General features: G+C 55.4%; 1 protein-coding gene across 2 annotated transcripts in view; it reads right to left on the reverse strand.

Moving 5' to 3' along the window:
* Positions 1–2,896: 2,896 nt before the first annotated feature.
* Positions 2,897–12,548, reverse strand: part of SLC8A2 (solute carrier family 8 member A2) — a 28,893-nt gene continuing 19,241 nt past the window's right edge. Inside the window, exons 5-10 of one of the 2 annotated variants that reach the window (XM_028530532.2) lie at positions 10,209–10,312; positions 10,042–10,059; positions 8,628–8,752; positions 8,238–8,337; positions 5,183–5,461; positions 2,897–3,897 (exon numbers count right to left, since the gene is read on the reverse strand). In XM_028530532.2, coding sequence (XP_028386333.1) covers positions 3,521–3,897; positions 5,183–5,461; positions 8,238–8,337; positions 8,628–8,752; positions 10,042–10,059; positions 10,209–10,312 — 1,003 coding nt within the window. In that variant the 3' untranslated portion in view covers positions 2,897–3,520. The remainder of the gene's footprint in view (positions 3,898–5,182; positions 5,462–8,237; positions 8,338–8,627; positions 8,753–10,041; positions 10,060–10,208; positions 10,313–12,548) is intronic. The other variant, XM_036012473.1, reaches the window with a different exon arrangement.

The raw sequence follows: 12,548 nt of genomic DNA on the forward strand, positions 1-12,548 counted from the left end.
GGACTGAGGGAGGCTGTGCCCACCTAGGAGAGCCCCGCATAGCGCCCGGTGCTTTCCGTAACTGCCAGCTGCTGTCAGCATGGTTCCCACAAACTTCGGGCCCCCAAGCGTTCTTCCACCCTTGTGTTCAAAGCCCTCCTGCTCCACACCTGTCCCCACGTTGGCAGGAGAGCCTGCTCATGCACCCTCTTTCTCTAGCAACTCCCCTCTCTCCTTCAAGGTTCTCCAGACCTTGATGGGTGTGGCTTGGTTGGTTGGGCATCATTCTGTGAAACGAAAGGTTGCTGGTTCAATTCCCAGTCAGGGCATATGCCTGGATTGCGGGCAGGGTCCCCAGTAGGGGGACGCTCAAGAGGCAACCACACATTGATGTTTCTCTCCTCTTTCTCCCTCCCTTCCTCTCTAAAAAGAAATATTTTGAAAATATAAATAAAATCTTTAAAGAAAGGTTCTCCAAAGACTATACTTTCAGGGATAATTTCTATAGCCCATTAAAAAAAAATGGCTCCAAAGGTGGTCTACACGCTCTGACTCAGCTTCCCCAACTGCCACTCCCTCCTCACTGTAGATCAGCCTGACTTCTGCCCCTCACAGCTTCTCAGCATCGCTCCTCAGTCCTTATCCCACTCTGCCTCGGCAGATTGTGGCCCCGTCTCTCGGTTTTCTGTGCCCCGGGTCCCCCATCTAACCTCTCTGGCGAGTCCCTTTCTGTTGAAAGGTCTCCCATGTTCCATGTGCCCCTTAGGTGCTGGAGCCCCTCAGGGCACTGTTCGTACCCTTCTCACACTACACCCTCTCCCTGGGCAGCCCTGCCCGCTCCCGTGGCTTGGTGACACCCCCTGGCCTACAAATCTCAGATCTCCCTCCAGCGCAGCCCCTCCCTGACCTCTCCTCTGGATGTCCCACAGGCATCTCGCCCTCAGCATGTGCTTGCCGGAATCCTGCGTATTCTCCAAGCCCATTCTTCTTACTCACCCTACCTTCGTTCCCCAAGCCCAGAAAAAACCTCACTCTCTGAACACTCTCCCTCCCCACGGCCCATCTCCCAGATCGACTCTCCACCTTTCCCCCTCCAGCTCTGCCTCCCCAGAAGCTGAGGCCTATGACCTCTCTTGACCTCTGGCTTCTGCTTGAGAGTGGGTGGCTGTGTCTGCACTCCGCTCCTACGCCGCAGCCTGGACAGTTCAGGCGACTCCGCTCACACTTTCAAGCTCAGGGTGGTAACTGCTCCCTCTACTGCTAGCCACGGGTATTGCACCTTCCCTCTTGTTTTCCTTGGTTGAACCCTGCGCACCTTTTAATATCCCTGTCGTCAAACTGTCCCTGGCTAGCCTACTCGAATGCACCCGTCTCTCTCCTGCCAGGCTCCCTATCCTTTCTCTCTTGAAACCACCCCGTCACCGCCTTCCTTCCTACCACCCGACTCCAGGACCCCCTCCTCAGCCGCACTGCAGCCTCCGCCCTGATCTCTCAGCCTCCAGTCTCTCGGGTAGCCAGAAGGAACATTTGAAAACGTAAATCAGATATCAATTGCCTGCCCTGCACCCACCCGCCACTGAAATCCCTTCCAAAGCTCGCCTTTGCTCTTAGGCTAAATTCCAAGCTTCCTAGCGCAGCTGACAAGGTCTGTTATAATTGGTCCTCTTGAGGTCTCTTCACTCCCCAAGCCTCCACACTCCGTTCATGCTAACCACTTGCACGAAAGAGCCTGTAATTCACGTCTGCTCATCTTTCTGTAGGCTGTGCCCTCCCTTTATCTGGAGTCTCACACACACACACACATCCCTCTCCCCCCGCTATTCCAGCATTCTGAGAAAGTCAATTCTTTATTCAAGGAACCCCCATCAACCCCAGCTCCTGCTCAGGCAAATTTGAGTTCCCAGGATGCCCTGTAAAGAGGAATATCTTGTGGCTGAGGGAATGAAGGCCTGGCTAGGGAAGCTCCGCGGTGATTGGTGGGGGCGTGGCTGGGGGAAGCCTGTGGACCTTTAGTGAGGCTGGTGGTGCACGTGGGTGTGTCCTGCCGAGGACTGGGGGCCTGGAAAAACTCACATTACCTGGTCTACTTCACAGCTGCGGAAATCTCAAAGACCTCATTAGCTCCCTCCTCCAGAATCTCCCAACTTCTCACGGGAAGGCTTGTTTCCCAGGCAGAATTTCAAAGTTTTATGGCAACTTTTACAGAAATCACAGAGAAAAGAGACAGCGACTGGTGCTGATGAGCTGCGAGTAGAGAAGGGGGGCGGGGACAGGCCTGGGATGCTGGGCGGATGCACGACAGGACAACAGAACGCTAAAAACCTGTGGGAAGCAGGGCGTTTAGGGGGCTGCAGGGTCATCCTCAGGCTCCCCAGAAGTGGGCAGCGTTCCCCACGCCCCAGGGGTGTCCTTTGGATGGGAGACATCCACAGTAAGAAAATGCAGGTGGCCTACCAACAGACGGGTGGCCTCCAAAGTTAAAAATGCCCACCCAGACACCCTGGGCCCAGTCCCACCCTCCCACCCGCCCCTGCTCCCCATCAGGCAGAGATGTGGCAGCATTTGCTGGCTTGTAGCATTGGTCCTCTGGAACCCTCGGTCTCCTCTTCGAGGGTCCTGCCCGGATTGGCTGGCACTGAGGGCAAAATGAGCCTTCTAGATTGTCGAGGAAGATGGCTGGACTTCCTTTGATTTGCGGCCTCCTCCCCAAAGTCGATTTTCATGGCTGGGGGAGTCTGCTGCCCTCTCAAAAGGAAAAGTCTGTCACCCCCTTTCCCCAAGACATGCACCCTCCCACGACCCCCCTCCCCCACACACTATATACACACAGCCCCCCCCCCCTCGAAGGCGTGGCGGGGCCCTCAGAGGTAGTGGAGGAGAGCGGGGCACTGGAATGTGACAAATTGCAGGTCCCAAATATTCCCCCTCCAGCTCAGAAACCCCGAACTGCTCCCCTCCCTTCTCCAAGCCTCGAGAATTAGCGTCCTCCCAAGGGCCTGAGTGGAGAAATCAGGGAAGAAATGGCCCCCTTTGGGCCCGCACGCACACGGCCCTTTCCCCTCCCCCTCCCCTGGCGGCGGAACCCGGCGCCCGGGAGGTTGGGGAAAGGGCTGAAATCCGCGCTATCCTAGGAGGATCAGCCTCCTTCAAAGTGCCCCGGGGAAGGCTAAATTCTGAGGGCCTGGGGCACACAGGTCCATCCGCGGCAGCGGCGGCGGTGGGTCCTCCAGAGGAAAGTCAAGGTTGAGTGTCTAGGGAGAGAGATGCTAGATTCTCTAGAGGGTCACCGAGAGGATGGACGTCCAGGCGGAGATTTCCCCCAGGGTGCAGACGGAAACTAACAGGGATGGGTGGGAGTTGTGAGTGACTGGTAGGAGGCCCTGGGCAGGCTCCCGAGCGGAAGGGAGGAGGCGGTTGGTGGGGACACGATCAATTCCCAGGAGGCAGGGAGGCCGAGCCCCGGACCAGGAGGCGAGAGGAGCCGCCCGTGCCGCCGTCTCCCGGGGGTGGGGGTGGGGAGGCCGAGTCTCTGCAAGGGGCGCTAGAAGCCCCGGATGTGGCAGTAAGCCTCCAAGCTGGCGAAGAGGATGTACAGGAACCAGAGGCCCAGGAAGAGCGCCGTGGTGGCGAGCTTGGGGCCGCGCGGGCCGCCGAGCTCGCCGCCGATGTGCGGCCGGCGCCGGTACAGCAGCACGGCGATGCCCACGAAGGCGAAGACGGTGAAGAGCGTGACGGAGAAGGCCAGCGTGCCCGTGCGCACCTCGAAGGGGCGGCCCTGCACCGCCCAGTACACTGCAGCCACCGACCAAGCCACGCCCAGGCCCAGGAACACGTTCACCGCGTTGGAGCCTGTCACGTTGCCGATGGACGCGTCCGCGCACTGGTCCTGCAGCGCAGCCACCTTGCTGGCGAATGTGTCTGCGGGGGCAGAGACGCGCACGGGTCAGAAGGGCTCCGCGGGCCACCCCCAGGGCTTGGCGTCTGTCTGTCCCTGTTGCCTGCTTTCCACAAGACCCACACCATCCCTGTGTCCAGGGGATCCAGACCCGGGGTGGGAGGCCGTACAGTCACCGCCTCCCACCCCTGTAGCCCTGGGCAGACAATGGTAACTGGGACTTGAGGCCTTGACCCCACCCAAAAGGCCGAGTTCCTCACTGTCCCTATGCCTGCTCTGTACAGAACCCATGGCCTGCTTTCTGTGGAGCTCAGTCTACTTTTTGTGGGACTCACTGCCTGATTTTGAAGGGATCCACTCTCCGCATTCTATGGAGCCTGCTGCCTACTTTCTATGGGACTCACTGCCTGCTTTCAAAGGGAATCCCCCTCTGCTTCCCATGACCCTGCTGGCTGTTTGTCTACCAGCCCAATCACCCCACTGCCACCAGGCTGGACAAAATAGGTGTTAGGATCCACCCCTATGCAACCCCTTTCCTGTTGATTCCCCACATGGTCTCCTTCCAGCAGTGGCCTGGTTTCCATGGCCTGCACCAATTCCTGAGCATCTTTAATAAGTCATATCTCTGGTATGGAGGGCAGGCGTCAGAAAACCAACCAATCCCCAGTGGCTGCTTTCCACAGGGCCCGCCTCCTGCTTTCTGGACAGACAGCGCCGCCCCACTGGTGAGTACACTGATGTGGAAAGCAAGGGCGGCAGCCTGCCCACCCACCTGGTCTCCCTACTGCCCTAGGAATTTCGGGCTCGGTCACCCAGTTTCTGAGGGACTCTCACTCGGGTTTATTTGGGGAGAGGGGATCTTGGTCATGGTGTTTTGGGGGACATAAGCTGTAGTCTCTGAAACCCCACTCTTTTATTTGCATGGCACCCCTCCCTCAACCTCTGGTTTCTACTGTGCTCCCGCATCTTCCTTACAGCCTTGGAATTCACTGGCCTGGTTCGCATCATGCACATCGACATAGTTCTATGGAACCTGCCACCTGGTTTCTTGGTGGGGGTGGGGGGAGAGGAGGGGAAATTAACATCTTGTTTGTGTGGAATGCATCCTCTGGCTTCTACTGGTTCCCACCATCTTAGTTCTATGGGACATGCCACCTGGTGGCTTTGGGGGGGTTCCATTCACAGAGTGAACCTAGGGGACACCCCCCAAACAAGTTCTGCAGGGCTCTGCCACCGTATTACTGTAGCACTGGTCTCACTGCCTGGCCTGAGACCTTGCCCCACTGAGGGGTCCCCTGGGGGGGTTACCAGGGATGGAGGTGCCCAGGGCCACGAAGACCACGGCGTTGACGGAGTCCTTGAGGCCAACGGTGCAGCCAAAGTGGGAGGCCAGGTCCCCGATGAGGGCGGTGAGCAGGCCGATGACCAGGATGCAGACGCCGAAGCAGGCCCAGCCGTGGCAGTACTCGGTGGGGGGCACGCAGGCGAACAGCACCTTCCAGAACACCGTCAGGAAGTGCATGACGTAGTCAAAGCAGGACGGCAGCCGCTCCTCCCGGGACCCGTCCTCCTCCTCCTCCTCGTCCCCTGTGGGCACACGACCCAGCTGGGGCACACGCCCATGCCTCCTGCCTTGACTACAGCCCCCGTGTTCAGCTTCCAGACATCGGGTCCCACACAATGAATCGCTTGCCCAGAATCCCCTGAAGCTAGTGTGGCCACTTCCACCGCTAGACACACTGTCCCAGAATCCCTTGCAGCAAGGAGAATGTATAGACCTGGGTAAAAAGATTTACTTTCCCAGAGTCCCTTAAAGCTGCGGCAGGCCATATGCCCAACTAAAAATATTCAGTTTTCCAGAATTCCTTGCTGCTAGGGGTGGCCATATCCCTACCCAAAAATATTCCTTTTCCCAGAAGCCTTTACAGCTACTGATAGCCATGTAGAAATATTCACAGGTAGAAGTATTCTGAAGGTAGCAATATTCACTTCCTCTGATTCATTGCAGCTGACACTAGCCACATGCTTCACTAAAGGTACCCACCTTCCCAGAGTCTTTTGCAGGTAGAGCGAGCCTTGCACTCAGCTAACATCAGTCCCTCTCCTGGAATCCCTTAAGGCTAGTGACAGCCATGTTCTCAGGTAAAAATATCTTACTCTCCCCAAACGCCTTGCAGCTAGTGAGTCCTAAGCCTCATACTTGCTTTCCCAGAATCCCTTGCAGCTGTGGCCATGTGACCGAGTCTGGCAATGAGGCATATTTTGGAGGGTTTCTGGAAAGCTCTAGGTTTCTGGAGAGGGGTGTGCTTTCTGAGCTTTGTAAAGGATGCCTCATCCTTCGAGTTGTTTGTGTCACCTACTGTGACCAAATTTTACCTACCTGCAGTGACCTGTGTAATGGAACAGCACAAATGACATGTTGCCCACCTTGCCCTAAACCCACAAGCATAAAGTGATGAATGAAGAGCAACGAATGCACTTGCATGTGCCCAGCACTGCATCTGGAAGAATGCTGAGGAGAGACACTGAAACTCCTGACCAGTTGCTCAGAACAAGTCAGGGAATAAAATGCAGGCCAGCCACCCAAATATGAGGCCACTTCCCACGGTTCAACCCAAGGGCTCCTCAGAATGTCTGTGACAGAGAATACCTAGCAGCTGCTGAGGCAACGAGAGATTGATGGCCCCTGGGGTTCAGGTCACATATTTATTTCCCACTTTTCTTAGCCACTTGCCTTGTTAAAGAAATAAATGCTTTAGTTTGTAAAGGTTTAGCTAAGTGGTTTGGGTGGGTTTTTGTTCTGCAAGTTACATCTCAAAGAATTTTTTTTCTGTGACTCCAAGTAAAATGGAATTGGAAACTAAAACTGGGAGTGCAAATGTGCTGCCCCTTCCTGACTTACTGTTTCCTCTTTCTTCTTGCCTGGAATATAGACACAACACCTGGAGGTACAGCAGCCATCTTGCAACCATGAGGGCAAAAGCTGAGCATAGGAAAGAGAACTTAAAGAAGGAGCCTGGGCATGGAGTGACATTACTAAGCTGCTGCAAACCATTGCTTATTGCAGGTTCTTTTTCTCTTGTGAGAAAAACTCATGTGCCACTTATGGCTGAGTTTTCTGTTGTTTGCCACTGAACACACCCTAGCTGACCACAGTGAGACATGGATAAGGTCAAAGCATAGAGAACATACTCTCCGATTTCCATATGAAGACTCAGCTCAGAAGTCTCCTCCTTTAGGAAGCCCTCCCTGACCTTTAAGCTGGGTCACACACCCCTGTAGCTCCCTGAGGTCCCCACCCCATCCCTGCCTGCTCTGGGTTGTCACTCTCTGTGACAGGTCTGTCTCCCCCATTGGACTGGGAGCTCTGTGAGAACAGGGCCCAAGGTGTCGTGGTCATCTCTTTGTCCCTAGCAATGTCCTGCACAGGGCCGGGTCCTGGGGTCCCTCAGCAATAGACGTCGAAGAACATGACCTCAGACGGAGATGCACTTCATTTCTCTTAGGCCTCCAGTCTGAGTCTCTAGGCCTGCTACCTGGTAGTTTTCCATCCCCAAAGCCTGGTTTGTTTTGATCCCACCGTGGACGGGTTTCTTTCCCACCACAATCCCTTGTGTGTGTTTTCAGTTCCCACCAGATAGGCCTCCCTGAAGGAGAGCCGATGTTGTGTAAGGGACGGAAGCCCCGAGTTCCGCTTCACCCCTTTCTGGATTCCCTTCGGGACTTCAGGCCTGCCCTTCCTCTGTCCCCGTGTCTCAGTTTCCCCGCTCTGTATCACAAGGGACTGAGTATGTGATCAAAGTGCCATAGTGTCTCTGGCCACAGGGGGGCAGTGAGAAGCCATCTGAGGCCTAAGGAGGGTGGGAACTGAACAGGGGTGGGGAGAGCTGGGAGCTGTGGTGACTGTCTCCATGGCAACAGAGGAGCCCAGGCTCTGTCTGGGGAAGCCTTGCCATTTAACCTGTTTCCACCCTCTAATCACCAGACACCACAGGGAAGTCTGGGCAGGGACGCCTCTTCCCGCAGCTCCGCCCCTGTCTCTCAGCGTCTTCCCGCCCTCACTCTGGCCTCCCGCTGCTTCCTGACTACCTCCGCCCCCCTCTCTGCATCTCTTTCTCCGAGATGCCCTGTGCACTCTGTGTGCCTGTCTCTCCTGTTTGTACCTCTCCCCACCTTTTCATCCTCCTGTACTTGTTTCCTTCTCTGCCTTTTCCTTTTTGTCTGCCCTCTGTGTCTTGCCTGTTCCCTTTTCTTCCCTATCTCTCCGCCCTTCTCTCCTTCCCTCTGTCTTTCCATTCATTTCTTCTTGTGTCTCCCTCTGCCGCCCTACTCCTCTCTCTCTCTCTCCTCCCTTCCCACTTACCTGCGCTCACCGTAATGGCCTCTAAAAACTGCTCCCTCCACGAATGGGTTCCAATCACCAAAGCCAAGTTTGTTTTCTTGATGAGTTTATCCACAGTGTTCTGGGGATGGAAGGGTGGGGAAGACGTCACTGCCAGTGACCATCCCAGAGGGTCCCGTGAGGGACTGGGGTTAGGGGCCCATACCCCATGCTCAGGGGTCTGTAACCTTCCACACCCTGGAGCCCGGCTGGGAGGTTGAGCTGTCCATGGTGCTAATGGAGGGACCTGGAGGATGGCTCCAGACCTTGGTTGCCCCTTCCTTGTGACCCTCATAGTCTATCCCCTGTTAGACTCTCTCCAAGGAAACTACTCAGACAAAACTTCAAGAAAGTGAGGCCCTAGGAAATCACCTTAAAATCATATGACTCCTCGATGATGACCTCCAGACGGCAGTTTTCCCCAAGCACCGGCTTGCCCATCTCCGCTATCCTCCGAGCCTCCTCCTCCTCCGCTGTCAGCTTCCTGTCCCCATCCCCTGCAGCATGAGGCGTGGGAGTTAGACTCCAGGGAGGTCTGCCCAGCTGGGCCTGTGATACCTTCACTACCCATCTATGTCCTCTGAGGAGCCTCCTCGGTGACCCTCTGCAGCCTGCCCCAGCCTCCTCTCTGACCACCACCATCCCCAGCATGAGCTCTAGCTCCTGTGGCTGAGCCATGAGGTTAAGTTTGTGGGCTCTGGGGTTCCTATGGTGGGCGCTCTGTGACCTTGGGCAATGCTCTGGCCTCTCTGTGCCTCAGTGTTCATATCTAGAGTGGGCGCAGTGCCTGCCTCACAGGGGGTTTGTGGGAGTTAAAAGTGCTAATTCACATGAGGTGTTTAGAATAGTGCCTGGTACATGATAAATAGTTAGAAATGTTATTTTCTTTATTATTATCACCAACATCATCATCAATATCATCAACACCCCTGAAGGGGGAGGCCTAGTCTCCACATCCAAGCTCTGAAAACATCCTAGAGTATGTTTGAGGGGTTGCAGAAAGATGGGGAGACCCAATTTGGTACAAATCTTGAACCTAGACCTCTTATAACTGGCCCTGAATTCACTTATCTCCCTAAAGTATGTTGATCCTTTGCTCCAAGCCCAGCACCAACCCAACCCTAATTCCCAGAAGAAAGCCCACCCACCAGAGAGGCACGCTCTCAGAAAATGTTGCCTGAGCAAGAAGTGCCTTTTGTGTTCTACTGGGATTCAGGGCCTATTTGTCACAGCAAGTTGCATTACTTACCCTGGCTATTACAATTTTTAGTCCAGCCTTAATTCTAACCCCAAACCCCAATCCTACTTTCTCACCATCTTCTAGCCACTGACCCTAGTCCTGACTCTCACCCCAACATCAGAGCCTGGCCCCAATTCTAATCACAAACCCAGAAACTGACTTCCATCTTAACTCTAACCTTGACCCAGTCCTAATCCTGATCTCAAATACTAACCCCACCCCAGTCCTAAAAAAACCCCAAGACTGGCTCCCTCTAGCCCCACCATAAACCCAGATCGGATTCTATGACTCAGCCCACACCAATATCAACTACAAACAGAACATGATCCTTGGCCTCCAGACCCCCAGCTGTACCCCCAAACTCCACTGGGTCTACCAACTCTAAGGCCAGCTCCAAACCATACCCAGCCCCAGTCTACCTTTCTCTCACCTTTGACCTGCCTCACACCTGACCTGGAAGAGTAGCTTGAGGCCATGACCCTCCCCCGAGACGCTCCCTTCAGTGTCCCCCCTCTCTAGCTAAAGCCAGGAGGTAACTCCACTCACCTTGATTGAGCAGCAAAGCTGGGGAGAGACAAACAGAGAGAAAGTGAGATGACTTCCCTGGGCAGCTCAGATGCACGAGTTTGAAGGAGTGCCCACCATTGATGCCCCAAGGGTCTCCCCACCCCAGGACCTTTTATCTCTCCCACAGATCACCCCTCACCCCTCACCTGAAATCCCTCGCTTAAGCCACTGCGGCTGGCCCAGCTCGATGAAGAAATTATCCTTTTTCTCATATTCCTCGTCATCAACTATCTTCACCTGCAGAGTTTTCCTGAGCGGGCAGAAGCAGGACACCCGGCGTGAGGCCCCTCCCCCGAATCATCAGACACTTGGCCTCTTAGCCAGCCAGTAGCTGGAGCGCCCCCTACCTCTCAGGTTCTGTAATGTCATGTAATCCTCAAAACCATTCTCAGAGGAAGTCCCCGCCCCCCACCTCATGATCCCCATTTGGTAGAAACAAGCCCAGAAACAGCGGAGGAATCAGAGGTTCATTAAAGAGCAGCAACCCGAGGGATTCCGATACAACCGAAGTTAGAGCGCGTCCTTCCTCTGCTCACCGCGTTCACAGGGCTCCCTTCTCACCCAGGATCAAAGCCCGAGTCCAGCGGCCCGCAAAACCTCGTGCCTCCTGGCCCCCGGTCCCTTTCTGGCCTCAGCCCCCCCGCCCCCGTGCTCTCCCACGTCAGCTGCCAGCTACGTAGCCCCTCACTGTCCCTTGAACTGCTAGGCCTGCCCGTGCCTCTAGGCTTTCCTTCCGCTGAGGACACTCTCCCTCCAGGCTCAGCCCCTTCCTTCCTCTGCTTCTCAAACTCCACCGTCTTCTTCTGTTTCTATAGATTTTATTTATTTATTTTTATTATTAGAGAGGGGAAGGGAGGGAGAGAGGGAAACATCAACGCATGGTTGCCTCTCACATGCCCCCTACTGGGGACATGGCCTGCAACCCGGGCATGTGCCCTGACTGGGAATCGAACCGGTGGCCCTTTGGTTCACAGGCTGGCGTTCAATCCACTGAGCCATACCAGCCAGGGCTTCACCTTCTTTTTCAAGTAGGCTCATTCCCATTAGCTTCTTTAATACTGAAATCCATCCCTGCTCCCACCCCAGCACCCTGACCCCCTTCTCTGCTCTCTGTCTTCTTCCTTCTAACCCAGCATGTACTGTCCTTTGCCATTTGCCTCCTCGTGTTAAAATTCAAGTTCCTCTGGGGCAGTGATCTTCGTTCGTTTCGCTCTCTGCTGTATCCCCAATGCCCAGAACAGCGCTGGACACAGAGTGCGCCCTCCGTAAATATTAGTTAACGCGAATCCTTCCGCGCAGGAGGCCATCAGCTTCCTGCACTCTGCCCTGGTCATATCTGGAGGGTTCACTGAGTGCTAATTGATTTTCTCAGCATCCCCACTGCTATGGTAACCAGGGGGTGGCAGGGGAAGAACAGCCAGAAGTTTCCCCTCCCCCTCAGGCATCAAACCCGTCCCCTCCATCACAGACCCACCGCCCCCGGAAGCCCACACTCTGCCACTGGCAGCACTTTCCGCGGCAGGAGCCACAAGGCCCAGCCCCAGAACCCAGAAACACAAACACCGGCCCACACAGTCAGCCAGCAGAGGAAGCGCAGCCAATCACACCGCCCACACCCGCACACCATCACACCCCGCAGCCGTTCCCTGTGCAGTGGCAACATCGCGGGGACCAGATGCCCTGGGCGCGACGCCCCCAGCACAGCTCCGGAGCTATGGCCCACTGCAGACCCCCAGTGGCGCCCCGAAGACTCTACTTCCATAGATCTTGCTTTTTATGCCTTTTGGGGTCTGGTTATTCTCTTCCACGTCTCTCTCTCTCTCTCTCTCTGCATCTCGGTCTCTCTTTCAATCTTCCTCCATTTCTCTCCCCACCTCTCAGCCTCTGCCTCTATCTCTCCGTCTTCCTGGCTCTCTGTGTCTGCCTTTCTTTTCCTTATCTTCACACAAGGACATGTTTATTGATTTTGGAGAGGGGGAAAAGGAGGGAGAAGGAGGGGAAACATCTGTGTGAGAGAAACATCAATCTGTTGCCTCCTGCACATGCCCCTACCAGAGAAAGAACCCGCAACCTACGCATGTGCACTGACGAGGAACCAAACGTGCAACCTCTTGGTTTCTAGGATGATGCTCCACACAGCTGAGCCACGCAAGGGCCAGGGCTCCCTGCCTTTTCTTATCCGCTCTCTCTCCGCCTGGGTCTCTCAGTGTCAGCGGAAAGGAATGAGGAAGTCACCACAATCCAGGCCAACGGGTCACCAGGGCCATCTCGACAGGCAAACTCACAGGCCGCAGTGACACCCAGGCAAAGACAGACACACACAGGACGGTCATGTGAGGACATATGCCCACCTCCACCCTCACCCCCTCCTGCTCTCAGGGTATTTTAAATTTTCTGTGGGTGGAACCAACGGCTGGCCCCCACCCCGAAAGTGGGCTGGGAGCTGTCCGCGGTGCTGAAACTCCATGGCAAGGCGCGGGGTCCGC

The sequence above is a fragment of the Phyllostomus discolor genome, chromosome 12, assembly GCF_004126475.2.
Source record: "Phyllostomus discolor isolate MPI-MPIP mPhyDis1 chromosome 12, mPhyDis1.pri.v3, whole genome shotgun sequence".
Lineage (NCBI taxonomy): Eukaryota > Metazoa > Chordata > Mammalia > Chiroptera > Phyllostomidae > Phyllostomus > Phyllostomus discolor.